Consider the following 16424-nt stretch of genomic DNA (forward strand, 5'->3'; position numbering starts at 1 on the left):
TTAATACATAATTAAAAAGCCAACAACTCCTTAGATGATTTAAGACACTGTTGCCCACCATCAATAAAGTCAGGTTACAATCAACTTGACAAAGATCTAAAGTACTTGATTTCTAAGGTATTAAAAGATAGAAATATGCAAAATACTTCCAGTCTTTAATTATGCTTTTTATTATAAAATATAGCCAAATTATGGAAAGTATGGCAAATATATATATAATTTATAACCCCAGCACATTAACACTGTTAGCATTTTAGGGTATTTTCTTCCAATCTTTTCCTTATGCATAGCTTTGCATGACAGTCATGATCAGGGAGGGAGGGAAAATGGGAGAAGAAAAATTCTTTCTATTTCCTACCTAAACAATTTTTAATAGGGATTTTTCATTTTGCCAGAAGGTTCTACATGATCTGCCCTACCCACTACCACTAGCAATTACCTGTCCAAACTCTTGCAACTCTCTTCCCTTGCAGCTCTCCCCTCCTTCCCACTAGTGTAGCCCTTGATTTTTTTTTTCTTTGAGACAGGGTCTCGCTTTGTTGCCCAAGCTGGAGTGCAGTGTCATGAACACAGCTCACTGCAGCCTCAGCCTCCCTAGTAGCTGGGACTACAGGTATGCACCACCACACTTGGCTAATTTTTTTTACTTTTTGTAGAGAAGGGGTCTTGTTTCCCAGCTGGTCTCGAACTCCTGGGCTTAAGTGATCCTCCTGCCTTGGCCTGCCAAAGTGCTGGGATTAAAGGAGTTAGCCACCACAACCAGCCAGCCCTTGAAATTCTTGTTCCTAGAGCATATCAGGGCACATTTCCAACTGACCCTTTGTGCTTGCCATTCCCTTTGCCTCAAATGCTCTTCCCTCAGATACCTGCATGTCAAGCCCTCTCATTTAAGTCCTTACTCAAAAGTCACTTTCTCTGTGAAATATTCCTTGGTAACCCTAATCTAAAATGTCAAGACCTTACCCTGAAATATTTCATATCCCCCTTTCCTGCTTTTTTTCTTCCTTCTTAGCACTTATCCCTTACATATTATTTTACTTGTTTCTTCTCTATCTCCACTACTAAAATTTAAGCTCTATGAGGGCAAGTATTTTGTTTTTACTGATTTCCTAACATCTAGAAAAGTACCTAACACATGGTGAATGCCCATTAAATATCTGTTGGTTAAACAGTCCCTGTAATCATCATTGTAAATGGCTAGCTCCAGTTTTATCAAGGATTTAGCCAATAATTCCCCTACTGATGGACATATCAGTTACTGCCAATCTTTTAATATTCTAAATAATGCTCAAATGCAGGGGTCAGCAAACTTTTTCTGGAGTAAGTCAGATAGTAAATATTTTCTGCTTTGCAGGATCTCTATCATAACTACTCAATTCTGCCACTGCAGCACAAAAGCAGCCACAGACAACAAATGGTGTGGGGTTGCAGCAGACAAAATTTAGACTGCTTCACTGAATGTTTTTGTGCATGTATCTCTATCTTTTCAATTAGAATTACTAGATAAATTGGTATAAATATGTTTATGGCTCTTAATATACTGACAAATTGCTTTTCAAAATGATAATCACAGAAAGCGGGGCAACTAGAACATTTACACACTGCTGGTGTCAGTGCCAGTATAAACTGATACAATTACTTTGGAGAACACATTAAAGCTCAGCATATATACCGTATGACTCAGCAATCTGTCAGGATATTTATTTTGTTTCAGAGGGATTGCGTTAGATACTGGGAAAAGCACAAGGAATAAATAATGTCTTGTTTATTATCTGAGTACTAGTCATATGTATTCAATTTGTAACAGTTAATCAACTATACACATTGATATGTTCATCTTTTGTAAGTATATTATACTTCAAAGTTTTATAAGAAAACAAGGATGCCATATTCCCATCAGCAATACATATGAGAATAACTTCCTCCCCTTCTCCTTTCTACTCACCACATAATGGGTATTATTTCACTTTATATTTTTGCTAATTTGATAGTGTTTAAAAAAAGCTTCTGGATTGCCATAGTATTTTGTCTGTGATTATCATGGAGGCTGAACATTTCTCTTCTATAAATGGCTCTTCATTTTATCTATTATTCATTAGGGTTTTTTTTTTTTTTTGTAAATCGTGAAAACAATACAATGTCATAAAGACATCAACTCTTTATCTATCATATTGCTGCAAGTATTTTCTTTTTGTTTGTTTTTTCAAGAAAGAGTGATTTTTAGTAGGGCCTGCTCCGTGTGAGCTCCCATGCTGGACCCACTAATGAACAGTTATTAGAAGCAATAGATGGGAGTTGGGGTCTAGCATTAGGGTTTCGAATCTTGGCTCTTCTGTGCAGTCTGCTATGTGACCTCATGCCCTTCCTGTCTCTCTACGCCACAGTTTTCTCTGTCTGAAATACTTGGCTATCAGCTCTGCAAGGTGTTGGTTCCTCTTTATTTTTTAAATCTGAAATGGAAGATTTTCTTCTTAGACCAATTGAAGACTTGATTGAAAGAGGCCTTCCTTGTTACTCTCCATTGCAGCCCTGGTTGGATGCCTTCTTCGCAGCGTTCTCACTTTTCAACTTGGTTTTATTTTGTTTTTTCAAGAAACAGGATCTTGCTCTGTTGCCCAGTCTAGAGTGCAGCGGCGCCATTATAGCTCACCATGGTCTTGAACTCCTGGGCTCAGGTGGCTCAGGTGATCCTTCCACTTCAGTCTCCCAAGTAGCTGGGACTACAGGCATGGGCCATCATGACTGATTAATTTTTCTTTTCTTTTCTTTTTTTTTTTTGTTTGTAGAGACAAGGGTCTTGCTTTGTTGCCCAGGCTGGTCTCAAACTCCTGATGTCAAACAATCCTCTCACCTCAGCTTCCCAAAGTGTGCTCCTTCCTTTTTAATGTCATTATTTTGTTTGAAAAATAAAGTTTTTTGAGTTTTTTGGTTTTGGAGACAAGGTTTGGCACTGTCACCCAGACTGGAGTACAGTGGCATGATCATAGTTTACTGCAGTCTCAGCCTCCTAGGCTCAAGAGATCCTCCTACTTCAGCCTCCCACCTCAGCCTCCCAAGTAGCCAGGACCACAGGTGCATGCAACCATGCTGGGCCTTTTTTTTTTTTTTTTTTTTTGTAGAGATGGGGGTCTCCCTATGTGGCCCAGGCTGATCTTGAAACTCCGGGGCTCAAGCAATCCTCCTGCCTCAGCCTTCCAAAATACTGGGATTACAAATGCGAGCCACCAAGCCCAACCAAGTTTAAACTTTCACATGGTCAAACCAACTAACCTTTTATCAGTGTACCGTTTTCTCAAAATATTATACAGAACTACATTTTTAAATATTCAACAAGAATATTGTTTATTACGTAATGTGCAAGGACATGCTTATTTCTCAAGCCAATAGTATGTTCTTAGATGACTAAATAAAGTAACTGTAAAATATCTATTTGATAATTAACAGGAAAGCATCAAATAAAAATAATACTAAGCTAACCACGGTGGCTCATGTGTGTAATCCCAGCACTTTGGGAGGTCAAGGCAGGAAGATTGCTCAAGCCCAGGTGTTCGAGACCAGCCTGGGCAACACAGTGAGACCTTATCTCTAAAAAAAAAAAAAAGAAAAGAAAAAAATTAAATGGTATTAAGGTTAATTAACAGAATAAATTTTGACACCAAAAAATAATTTGTAAAGCCACGTATGGTGTTTTGCCTGTAATCCCAGCACTTTCAGAGGCCAAGGCAGGCAGATCACTTGAGGTCAGGAGTTCGAGACCAGCCTGGCCGACTTGGCGAAACCCCATCTCTACTAAAAATACAAAAATTAGCTGGGCATGGTGGTGCACACCTGTAATCCCAGCTACTCAGGAGGCTGAGGCACAAGAATCGCTTGAACCAGGAGGTGGAGGCTGCAGCGAGCTGAGATTGCACCACTGCACTGCAGGCTGGGCGACAGAATGAGAGACTGTCTCAAAAATAATAATAATAATAATTTTATTATGAATATATACTTTTCAATGGATATATTCATATTCATTAACAAAATTCAAAAGGAAAATATTTCTAAGACTACACTATCATATGACCCAAACTTTTAAAGCAGAACATTCCTTAAAATGCTGCTGTGAAGGTAAAACGGGAGTACCTTCAGCTAAAATTTCACAGATATCTTCAAAGGCTATTTACTATAGAAAACTATATGGAAGTTTCTAAAAAAACTAAAGACAGAACTACCACAGTAATCCAGTAATCCCACTACTGAGTGTTTATCCAAAGAAAAGAAAACCAGTGTATCAAAGAAATCAGTGTATCAAAGAGATGATCTGCACCACCACGTTTATTGTAGCACTTTCACAATAGTTAAAACATGGAATCCAACCAAATGTCCATCAATCGATTCATGGATAAAGAAAATGTGGTGTAAACATACACAATGGAATACTATTCAACCATAAAAAGGAAAGAAATCCCACCATTTGCCACAACATGGATGAGCCTGGAGGACATCTATCAAGCAAAATAAGTCAGGCACAGAAAGATAAATGCCACATGTTCTCACTCATATGTGCGAGTAAATTTTTTTGAGCTCATGGAAGTAAAAAGTAGAACTGTGTGTATTAGAGGCTGGGAACAGCAAAGGGAGAGGAGTGGATAGAGGCTAGTTAACAGATACAAAATTACAGCTAGATAGGAATGGGCTCTGGTTCTGTAGCACTGTAGGATGAATATGGTTAACTATTATTTATTGCATATTTTCAAAAGGCCAGAAGAGAGGATTTTGAATGTTCCCAACACAAATAAATAATAAAATGTTTGAGGTTATGGGTGTCCTAATTACCTAATTTGATCATTATACGTTGTATACACACATTGAAATATTACTCTGTATCCCAAAAACATGTAGAATCATTACATCTCAACTAAAAACAAAAGGGGGAAAAATCACTCTACACATAAAATTTATGCATTTTATGTAAGTTATACCAACATAAAAGAAACTTTAAAAGGCTGTTTAAACAAGATTTTGGTAAATCCATTAATTTTATGGATTTGTAAGTTGGATTGATTGATCCTTCCTTGAATTGGCTGTAGTAAACTAGATTAAACTTATTGTAAAACTTCAGAGTTGAAAAAGTTAAGCGAATTTTCCAGGGAGGGAAAAGAAAAATTTCTCTGTATCAGCTTGGGTTCATCCAGATGCCAGAAAAGGATTCCTTTGGCAGATTTCTAAAAACAACTGAACCGCCACCTTTACTTAAGCTATGTTTAAAGAACATCTTTACTAAAAATGATTTTAATCTTAAGTTTTCTCCAGGAGATAAACTTTAGTTATATGGTAAATTCACTAATGTAGAACTCCTTGTTTTCAGAAGATGTCAGATAAAGAAAGTCAATAACTGTACCAGAATTGTCATGAAAATGTTAACAACCTTAGTCATTTAGAAAAGAATTAATTAAACTCCCTGCAACAAATATGTATTGGCTTATCACTATAAATCAGATACACTAAAAAAGCTATTACTAATCAGATTATTGCATATCTTACCCTTTCTTGCCTGATGGTATTTGTCCCCTTTGATTAATTGGGAAAATAAGTCTTCCAATATAACAACAAAAAAAACTACTTAAAAATAAATAAAGGACTCCTAAGCAAGCAAGACAACAGATTCAAATCTAATCATATGAATATGTTAGAAATGTTGGGGGGGGGTAGTGGAGAGGATGGTAGAAACAGAAACCTAAAAAGGTGATAAAACTGTATTGAACCTACACAAGTGAATACCACTGAAACTGGAAATCTGAATAAGAGTGGTGGATTTTATCGATGTCAGTGTATTCATTTGCTAGGGCTGCCATAACAAAATACTACAGACTGGGTGCCTGAAACAACAGAAGTTTATTTTCTGACAATTCTGGAGGCTAGAATTCTAAGATCAAAGTGTTGGCAGGCTTGGTTTCTTTTGAAGCCTCTCTCCTTGGCTTGCAGATGGCCTCCTCTTTGCTGTTTCCTTTACAGAGTTTTTTCCCCTGTGTGCATGTCCCTAATGTCTCTTTTTGTGTCCAAATTTCCTCTTATAAGGACACCACACTGGATTATATTAGGGCCCACTCCAACAACCTTATCCTAACTTAATCACCTTTTTAAATGCCCTAGCTTCTAAATACAGTTACATTAAGGTACTGGAGGGTTGGGGCTTCAACATACGAATTTGCAGGGACACTACTCAGCCCATAAACCGTCAATATCCTGGTTGTAACATTATAATTTTGCAAAATGCTACCACTGGGGGAAGCTGAGCAAAGCATGCAAAGAACCTCTCTGTATTATATCTTACAACTGCAAGTGGATCTACAATTATCTCCACAGGAAAAATAAAAACACCCACAGATAAGAGGATAACAAAATAGGTGGACAATAGCAAAAGACAAAATGTTCAACAATATCAGGTGATAGGACAGTCCTATGGACACCAGATAAGTAGGCAGGGCTAAAACACCCACAAAAATAGAACCTACACAGAATAAGCAACTGAGCAGATGAAGGCACAAAAAGGAGAGTTCTAGTGAGTCTAAGAGCTGGGAAAGAAGAAATTACCATCAAAAGGAGAGGATCCTTTTTAAGTGAAATTGTATCCAAGAACAACCAGTAAAGTTTCTGAGTTTCTGGGGGAGAATGCAAGACCATGAGAACCTAAGAGGCTTTAGGAAGAACACTGTGGACTAGAATCCAAATCAAACAAAGAGGCAGGAGTGGGAATAAAGGAAAGAGATACCCAAAGAAGGTTAATCTCAGAGAACATCACAGAGGAGGCCACATCAACACTGAAATATACACTCAGAAAAAGGCAGCAATAAGTGAACTTGCTTATATTTTACAATTTCACAAACAGAACCCACTTACGTAACCAGCAACCAGTTCAAGAAACAGAACCTTTCCAGCAGCCCAGAAGCCTCTACTTTCTCTGTTCTCGTCAATACTCCCCCAAGGGTAGCCCCTATTCTGGCTTCTAACAGAACAGAATGATTCTGCCTGCTTGAGGACTTTCTATAATATGCAGGCATACAGTATAAACTCTGCTCTGTCTGGCTTCTTTAGCTCAACATATGTCTGTGAGATTCACACATACTACTGCATGCAGCTGTAGACTGTTTATCATTCTCATTGCTCTACAGTATTCCGTTGTGTAAATATACCATGATGTATTTATTCAATCTGAGTCAGTTTAATATTGCTGTATAACAAATCACCTAAAAATTTAGTGGCTTCAAACAACAATTTCTTGTTCTCACAATTGTATGTTTTCTGGGTAGTTTCTCCTCTGGCTTTACCTGGACTTGTTCATGTGGCGACTTTTAGCTGGAAGGAAGGTCAGCTAAACTATAAAGTCAAAGATGACCTCACTCACAAGTTTGTCAGTAAGTACTGGTCATTGGCTGGGCACCACAATTCTCTTCCATGTAACCTCTCCTACTCCAGGACATCCTTATACAGTGGTCTCAGGACATTATTCCCCGGAGTACATAAGCACTGATCAAGCTTGTGTTGCATAATGCTTGCTAATGTCCAACTGGCCAGAGCAAGTTACACAGCCAAAGTCAGACTCACTGTGGAAGGGAACAACAACGACTGATGGCCATTTGGACAGATTTCAGTTTGGAGCAATGACAAATGTGCTATGAGCATTCTAGTCCATATATTTGGGGAGTATGGATCATAGAGTAGAACTACTGAGTCACAGGACTTGCAGCATATGTCCAGCTTTAGTAGATACAGCCATAGAGCTTTCCAAATTGTTGTACCACTTTACATTTCCATTCCAATTTACACTTCGAATAGCAGAGCAGGAGAATTTCAGCTACTCTACATCCTCATACTTGGTATTTTTTATGTTTCTCATTTAGCCATTCTAGTGAGTGTACAATGGTACCTCATTTTTGTTTTAATTGAGTGGCCATATTTTTAAAATACTCCAGCTAAGCAACAAAGGAGAAAATCTTCAAACCATAAAAGCAGGAAAACTATATTTGCCAATTTCCACCTCCATCACAGAAACCTTCTCCAAAAGTACAGGTAAGACCATCTAATTTAAATATGACCAAGAGAGAACAATTAAAAAGTATAGTAAGAAAAAAGATGAGAACTGTAACATATTTCAAAATGAATAAGAGGAATTAAGAAAATAGCCAGGCACAGTGCCTCATGCCTGTAATCTCAGCACTTTGGGAGACCAAAGCAGGAGGATCACGAGCCCAAGAGTTCAAGACCAGGCTGGGCAACACAGTGAAACCCATCTTTCCAAAAAAAAAAAAAACTCAGCTGGTAGTGATGGCACACATCCATAGTCCTAGCTACTTGGGAAGCTGAGGTGGGTGAATTCCTTGAACCTTGGATGACAGAGAAAGGCCCTGTCTCAAAAAGAAAAAGGGGAAAAAAATTTTTAAATGATAGAAGCTATGGAAGAACAGCATAGATCAGAAATTGAAAAACTAAAAAACGAATCTTGCCAGATAACAAGAGGATGTACAATAAGAAATGACAAAGTTCATGACAGAATAGGAAAGAAAAAACTCAGAAAGGAAGTGAAAACTAGCAAGAACATTAAACTTAATAGATAGATACCAACAGGTGCAGTGGCTCATGTCTGTAATCCCAGCACTTTGGGAGGCGGAGGCAGGTGGATCATTTGAGCCCGTGAGTTTGAGACCAGCCTGGGCGACACGGTGAAACCCTGTCTCTACAAAAAATACAAAAATTAGTAGGGCATGGTGATGCACATCTGTAGTCCCAGCTACTTGGGTTAAACTGGGAGGATCACCTGAGTCCAGAGATGTTGACACTGCAGTAAACCACAACGGTGACACAGCACTCCAGCCTAGGTGACAGTGAGACTGTTTCAAAAAACACAGAGAGAGAGACATAGATACCACGGAAGATACATTGAAGGCACTAAAGCATAAAATAGAAAAAACAAAAAATAAAAATAAAGCAAATATAAAAAATAAGAAAGAATAATATTAAGGTATAGATATAAGAAGATCCAACATACATATAATAGGAGGCCCAAAAGAGAGAAAACGAAAATAATGGAACACTACTAAAAAACTATAATTGATGAAAATATGAAAAAACATTTAGGCCAATATAATAGAATACACTGTGTATCTAGGAGAATTAGCAGGAATGGCTAACAGACATTCTAGTAAAATTATTGGCTTTAAAGATGAATAAAAAGCCCTTGGGTATCTAGGCAAAAAGATAAAATTAAAGAAAGAAAATCATACTGGTATTAGCGTTTGACAACACATTTTACCAGAATAGAATAGGACTCAGCAAACTAAGGCCCATGGACCAAATCCAGCCCACTGCCTGGTTCTGTAAATTAAGTTTTATTGGAACAGTCATGCTAGTTCATTTACACACTATCTATAGCTGCTTTTGCAATGCAATGGCACAGTTAAGTAATTGGGGAACCTATGACCCACAAAACCTAAGATAATTATTATTTGGTCTTTTACAGAAAAAGTTTGCCAACTCCTGCAAGAGAGTAACATTTTTAAAGATACTTGAGGGGAAAAAAATGTGAGTCAAGTATTTTTATTCGGTCAAAGTGACCTTGAACTATAAAAGCCACAGATAAACAGTGTTAAATATGAAAGGCAAGGGATACATTTCACATGAGCCACTTATAAGAATTCAATGAACTTCGGACTACTAAATGATTACAGAAGCTTTACCATAAGGACTTCTGTTGCACACTGAATACATTTAACTGTAAAACTAAGACTAACGCAAAGGTAACACAGTAGCACGATTCACATGTGGCAAACAGACAGAACTGATAAATCTAAGGGAACAAGAACTGACTGACCCAGGGGCTTGATTATGTATGGAAAATGGGATTAGAAGAATAAAGAAGGAATCAGACATAACTCCTAAATTTCTGGACTGGGAAAATGGATTGAAGGTGGTACCAACTCACTGAGCTAGGGAATAAAAGAAAAGACACAGATTTGAAGAGGACAGTAAGTCTGGGGCATATTGAATGTGAAATGTTTGTGGAAAATTAAGTGAATATATCCAGTCATAGTAGGACACAAAGATGTGGATTTCAGGAGAAAAGCCCTGACTAGATATTAGATTCAGGAATCATCAGACATGTGTGAAAAGACCAAATAATGCGTAACTTACCATGAGAGCAGCAAGACAAATAGCTGGAAAAAAAAAAAAAAAGGCACCAAAAGAAACAAGTCCTCAGAACTCGGAAGAAAATAACAGCATTAGTGCTTCCACTGAATTTGGCCACGATAATATTCTCTAGTATTCCAAAACAACTATTAAGAATTGTGGCCAGGCACAGTGACTCAGGCCTGTAATCCCAGCACTTCGGGAGGCCCAGATAGGAAGATATCATGAGCCCAGGAGTTCAAGACCAATCTGAGCCACACAGGCCTCATCTCTACAAAAAAAAAAAAAAAGTTAGCTGGGGGCTGGGCGTGCACCTGTGATCCCAGCTACTCAGAAGGCTGAGGTGAGAGGATTGCTTGAGCCCAGGAGGTTGAGGCTGCAGTGAGCTGTGATCACATTACTGCACTCCATCCTGGGCAACAGAAAAAGATCCTGTCTCAAAAAAAAAAAAAGGATTTTGTACTTTAAGTCATTCAAAATAAAGCATTTAAAATAATGAATACGAAGAGTGAAAAAACAAAAGCCTTTATCTATTTTTAATGACTATATATAGAGCTGATCATACTGCTATGTATTTGGGCCTGGGACTCAAGTGACAAATTGACAACAGAGTAAGAAAGACATAAAAGATGAAACCGCTACAAAATTCCACATGTGGAGTGAGGTATGTATGTACATATGTAGGGAGGCAGGTATATATGGGTGAAAGGCAGTAGGTAGAGGGGTGGACTGTGTTACGGGATAAACTGGATTCCTCTTGAATTCATCTGTTCACATCCTAAACCCTGGTACCTCAGAAATGTGACTTATAGGAGAAGTAAAGCCTGGAATAGAGGTAATTAAGGTAAAATGAAGTCATATGTGTGGGCCCTAATCCAATATAAGTGATGTTCTTAAGAGAAAATTAGGACATACACATACACAGAGGGAAAACCAAACGAAGACACCTTAGGAAGACAGCTATCCATCAGCCAAGAGACGGGCTTTAGAAGAACCCAACCCTGCCAACACTTTGATCTTATACTTCTAGCCTCCAGAATTGTCAGAAAATAAATTTTTGTTGTTTAAGACAACCAGCCTGTGATTCTTTGTTATGGTAGCCCTAACAAATTAATACAAGCTGAGAGGAAGAAGTAGTCCTAGCTGGTTAAGAATTCACACATATTGTCAACTCCGTCCCACAAATATGAAGTACTATAACAGAAAAAACGGTAGCGCTTTTGATACATGGTGATAATGCCTTAAATCACACAAGGAAAATATTTTTTAAATAATTAGTATTTCCAGAGGAAAATATAAGAAAAAACTGAAAGGATATAATATTTGCAATTAAAAAAGGACAGAAAAGGTTAAAGTAGTATCAGTTTTGAAGAAAACCAAGAATAAAAAGAGAAGTCAAGCAAGATGTATCCTATGCGTGAAATGAAAGTTAACCAAAGAGTAAATGAATCATCTAAAAACAACCCAGCAAAGCAAGGGAAAGCAATGGAAGCAACTTTGGATAATTATTTAGAATTAAAAAGAGTTGTATGTATTTTATTAATGTTTAGTTAATGAATTCCTTGATGATTAACAAAAAACATTTTCAGGCCTCAAGTGAAAATATATTTCCAGTAGGATTTAATGGAACTTTGGTTCTTTGCAGGTTTCTTAAGGAAAAAAAAAAAGAACAAAAAAAAACAGCTAATAATCACTAGCCATTCCATACATATTAGTTTTTGTCCTATGTCTGGAGCTAAAGAGCCCACAGATTTCCAGAGGAGAGTAAGGTGGAGGAGAAAGCTATTCTCTAACTTGCAGCAACCAAGGGGGGACTTGCTCCCTGGTGCCAGGTTGGCCAAAGTTCATGCGGAGAAGAAAAAAGGCTAGAATAGAAATTCAGCATTTTATGGTAAGATTTTTAACGTTTTTAAACATTGCTTCAACGTTTTAACATCTTCTTAAACTTTCTTAAAGTTATGGCTGGACGTGATGGTTCACAGCTATAATCCTAGCACTTGGGAGGCCAAGGCAGGACGATCATTTGAGTCCAGGAGTTCAAGACCAGCCTGGGCAACACCACAAGACCCCATCTCTACAAAAAATAAGAAAAATTAGCTGAGTGTGATGGCACGTGCCTGTAGTCCCAGCTACTTGGGAGGCTGAGATATGATCCCTTGGGCCCAGGAGTTTGAAGACGCAGTAAGCTATGGTTGCACCACTGTATTCTAGCGTGGGTGATAGAGTTATGACCACATCTCTAAAAAACACAATGTTATATCTCATGTCAAAGTTATATAATTTCTCTTTTGATACATAATGTTACTTCCTTTCAGTATAACAATATCACAGTTGTCCTAGACCGGGATTCTTTGCTTTCTATATTATTTTCAAGTGTGACAATATGTTTCTGAAATACATCTTCTTAGTCACTAGAGCCATTAGCATTACCAGTATGAACACTAATGGTGAAAAAGCTCTCCAACTGTTTTAAGTGTAAGACTTTGCAAAACAAACTTGAATACGGCTGCATAATTTGCCTTTCTCCAGAAAAGCCTATTAAACGTTGTTGGCATTGGATATAAAATCAAATTCAAAAATTTGCATTTTCAGTACTTTTGGTTTCTTGACCTTTATTTGAATTTGAGACTAAGCTTTACCAAACAACAGAATTTACACAGTAACTAGCCAACCACAGTCCTCATTATGGAATCTATGCAGTGCATTTGTTACCTAGGAAACGGACCAGAGCACAGGCAGAGTGCAATTTCAGTCTAGCAAAAGAATTCTCCAATCATGCTAGTAAATAAAGTCCATAAATCAACTAATCAGAAGCAAAGTCAAGAAGTATCACATAAGAGTCAAGCTCAATGGAAACTTTTTTAAAGGAAAAGAAACCTGTGGGGCTTCCTCAGGCAACTATGGAGATCTCTGAAGTAAATATTATGAGCAGGTTTCTTTACAAACACAAACTGTCAGAAAATAAACTGTTCAAAATAAATGGCTTCTCTCCAATCTTCAGCTTCTCTATTTTTGACAGTACTTAAGAGAAAAAGCTTCTTTAGAGCCAGCCTCATACATCTGGTACCAGAATATTAATCCAAGAATGAAATCTGCATTTTCGGCGAGCAGCATGGGGTTGGTGCTGTTGTTAAACAATGCAGGATGATGACAACGGCTGGAACGAGAGGTCACTGTCCACACCTCTCACAGCGGGACCTGCTTCCCCACTAGGCTACAAAAAAATGTTAAAAAGAGACTTGAAAGTCACAGATCTATCACAAAGATAAAATTGTTACTTTTCAGCTTTCCATTTATTACTAATGAAAACACTAGTCATTTGAGCATTCTAGTTAACATAAAGTGTCCATTTTAAGCTTCCTGTAATGATACCACATTGATAACCAATAAACAGGAAAATGCTAGAAAAGTTGATGGATTTTAAAGCCTATCAAATTTAACTGTGGACGGCTTAGTGTTGTTTTAAAAAGAGAAGTTGGTAAATGTCAGCTATATTTAAAAATCCAGTTTTATACAAATTCAAATTTTCTGGAAGTAGCACGTATTTGTCAAAACAAATGAAAAAATTTCAAACATGAAAAATGAAAAATAATTTATATGCCTTCCTGAACACCAACTTACCAGAAAGAAAATCAGTTGAAAATACGTAAGGTTCTCTGGAATGCTTCTGATTACACTAAAATATTATTGCTAATTATACAAAAACAAAAAATTAGTATCTACATTATCAGTCAAAAAAACACACAAAAACATAAACAAAACTAGGGTGTTATCTTTTAGCCAGCCCACATAAAGACTACACTGATGATCTCAGAAAACATTTAGGCACAACTACAACTTTGCCAAAACCATTCTCAGTACAGGCCACACTCTGTTAATGCTTAGTTACACAGTGACTCTTTGTTAAATCTTATCACTACCACTGACAGCCTTGTAAATATACAAATAAGCAATTCAATTGTTAGCTTATCTTTTTTTAATACTTTAAAGAGCTAAGGAAGAGTATGTATATCTAAGTGCTGAAATTCTGAGAGTGGTCTAGAACTCCATTCACGGATTCGCGATAAAGCCTGACCAAATTTCAATACCTCTCCTCTTTGGGCTATTACTATGAATGGAGAGGGACAAGGAACGCTAGTCAAGGGCCTACCGGAGCCACATACTGAGCTCTGTGCCTCCGTGCAGAATTTAAATTCATTTACCTAATGCAGACTGGAAGTCAAAGCAGAAACCAGTAAAATTTTGTCAACTAAAAGGGATTGGCTTGATCACTGCTAGGTTTTAAGTAATGTGTGTATAAATGTACACTCCAGGCATTTACAGTATTAGGCATGCAATAATATTAATCTGTTTAACTGGGGCAAGAATCTAGGATAAATTTTTCTCCTAGAAAAAAACCACTATTTTAAGCATACTAAACTTCTTATAATGACAAAAATCAGTTTGTCTAAAAAAAATGCATTAAATTGTACAGTTTTCTAAATTTTAAACCTTAATGAAAATTTAAATAATACATAATTTTCCACGTTTTCCTTCAAGTTTAGATGATAATGCTTTTTGTTTTTTTAGGAAAACCTCCATTTTCTACATATGACTGTCTATATAATTGTATGCATGGCCCCCAAAACTGCTTCGTTTTTTTAATTTCCTGGGTAACTGTCAAACTTAAGTTTGTCAATATAAATTCTCACACGGGGGGGGCAAAAAAGAGTTTCCAGAACTGAGCAGTAGATTGAGATTAATACAGTTATAAATCCATACCTGCATATTAAAAATCTGAATCTGTAAAATTTATTTTCTGGTTGCTTATTCAACCTCGTTTATCATTTGAATATCTACAAATACACAGCAACCGTTAATGAAGAAACTTAGCTAGCTAATCAAATAAGACAAAACAGAAACATCACCCTACAGTATTTTTCAAAACACGGTATCCATATCCATGCACAACCGAATCGCTGGGTTATATACATAGAATAAAATAGGAAAAGCACAATCCTAGGGGAAAAACTCAATTCTGACATTCATGATCTCATGGGTTGTGAAAGATGTCATATTTTAAATCAGTAGAAATAAAGGCTTCAGCCTGAACGGAAAGCTCGATCATTGTTTATTGCTCTCCAATTTAACCTCCACCATGCAAGCTGTCACTACCTGACCGGCTTGTTAACTGTTTATTTCGTCGGGAGAGGATTCCGTCTTGAGAATCCTAACAAGTCCGGGAAAAAACAAAACTTTACTCCTCAACTTCAACACACACACACACACTAAATATACATAACTGTAAAAATCACAGCCATGTTCATTTTTTTAAAGTCTCCATCTAAAACCTTAAAAAAAAAAAAAAAAAAAAAAGACTTGAGGGAATCAAAAACATTCTTTGATTCTGGTTTGACGTTGCTCAGTCCAACCTCCTCCTACCCAGGGGAATACATTTCTCGATGTATTTGATAACAAACACAAATCACTGTGCGCAGCCTCAGATGGGGGTGGGGGACGGAAGAGCCTTTTGGAGAAAGCCCTCCTCCGTTAGAAACAATAAATAAGGGAGCGAAGCCATGCACGTTCCTTCACACACGCCCCAAACGCACCTCGGCGAGCCTCCCGAGGAGGGAAACTAGTGGGGCAGAGCCCTGAACCACCTCTCTTTCTCCATAAGCATCTCACGACTTGGAAACTAAGAGGACAGATCTTTTCTTCCTCCTTCCCGCCCTCCTTCCCACCTCCGACAGACCCAAGAGCAGAAGCAGGGGTGCCAGCCCCACGCACTGCGCCTGCAGCCGCCGCTGAGACCCGAGCTGCCGGGCGGCGGGGAGGCCCGGGGCAGGCGGACCGGAGCCGCCGCCGGGGGTCTCTGCGCCTTGCACCCTCAAGCCCGGCTCTGCCGACGAGCGGACGCCCGGGTCCCTGCCCTCGCTCCGGCCTCGCTCCCCCGAGAGGAGACAAAAGGAAGGTTCAGCCGGGTCACCGCGCGGCCGCTGACGGGGAAGCAGAGTCGACCCCGGCGCGGCCGCCCCCAACACAAAGGGGCTCCCCACCTGGGTCGCGGCGTCGGCGCGCTCGTCCCCGCCCAGCGCGCGGGCTCTCACCCACCTGCAGGTGTCTGTGCGTCTGTCCATAGGAACGCGGGCGGCGGGGGGGGCCTGCGGGAGCCGGGCAGCCCGGGCTGGACGGGGCGGGCCGGAGGGGCGCGAGGGCGGGAGGAAAGCGGCCGGAGGACCGGGCACCGAAGGCAAAAGGCGCGGGGAAGGCGCCCG

General features: G+C 38.7%; 2 protein-coding genes across 3 annotated transcripts in view; one reads left to right on the forward strand and one right to left on the reverse strand.

Moving 5' to 3' along the window:
• KIAA1958 (KIAA1958 ortholog) overlaps positions 1-16410 on the reverse strand; it is a 185974-nt gene extending 169564 nt beyond the window's left edge. For both annotated transcript variants that reach the window (XM_017886748.1, XM_017886749.1), the window contains exon 1: positions 16261-16410. The gene's annotated coding sequence lies outside the window, so the exon portion shown is untranslated. The remainder of the gene's footprint in view (positions 1-16260) is intronic.
• Positions 11893-16424, forward strand: part of LOC108538581 (translation initiation factor IF-2-like) — a 7591-nt gene continuing 3059 nt past the window's right edge. Inside the window, exons 1-2 of the mRNA XM_017886741.1 lie at positions 11893-11931; positions 15900-16406. Of these exons, the coding sequence (XP_017742230.1) occupies positions 11893-11931; positions 15900-16406 (546 nt within the window). The remainder of the gene's footprint in view (positions 11932-15899; positions 16407-16424) is intronic.

The sequence above is a fragment of the Rhinopithecus bieti genome, unplaced genomic scaffold (genome assembly GCF_001698545.2).
Source record: "Rhinopithecus bieti isolate Rb0 unplaced genomic scaffold, ASM169854v2 scaffold_16175, whole genome shotgun sequence".
NCBI classification, from domain to species: domain Eukaryota; kingdom Metazoa; phylum Chordata; class Mammalia; order Primates; family Cercopithecidae; genus Rhinopithecus; species Rhinopithecus bieti.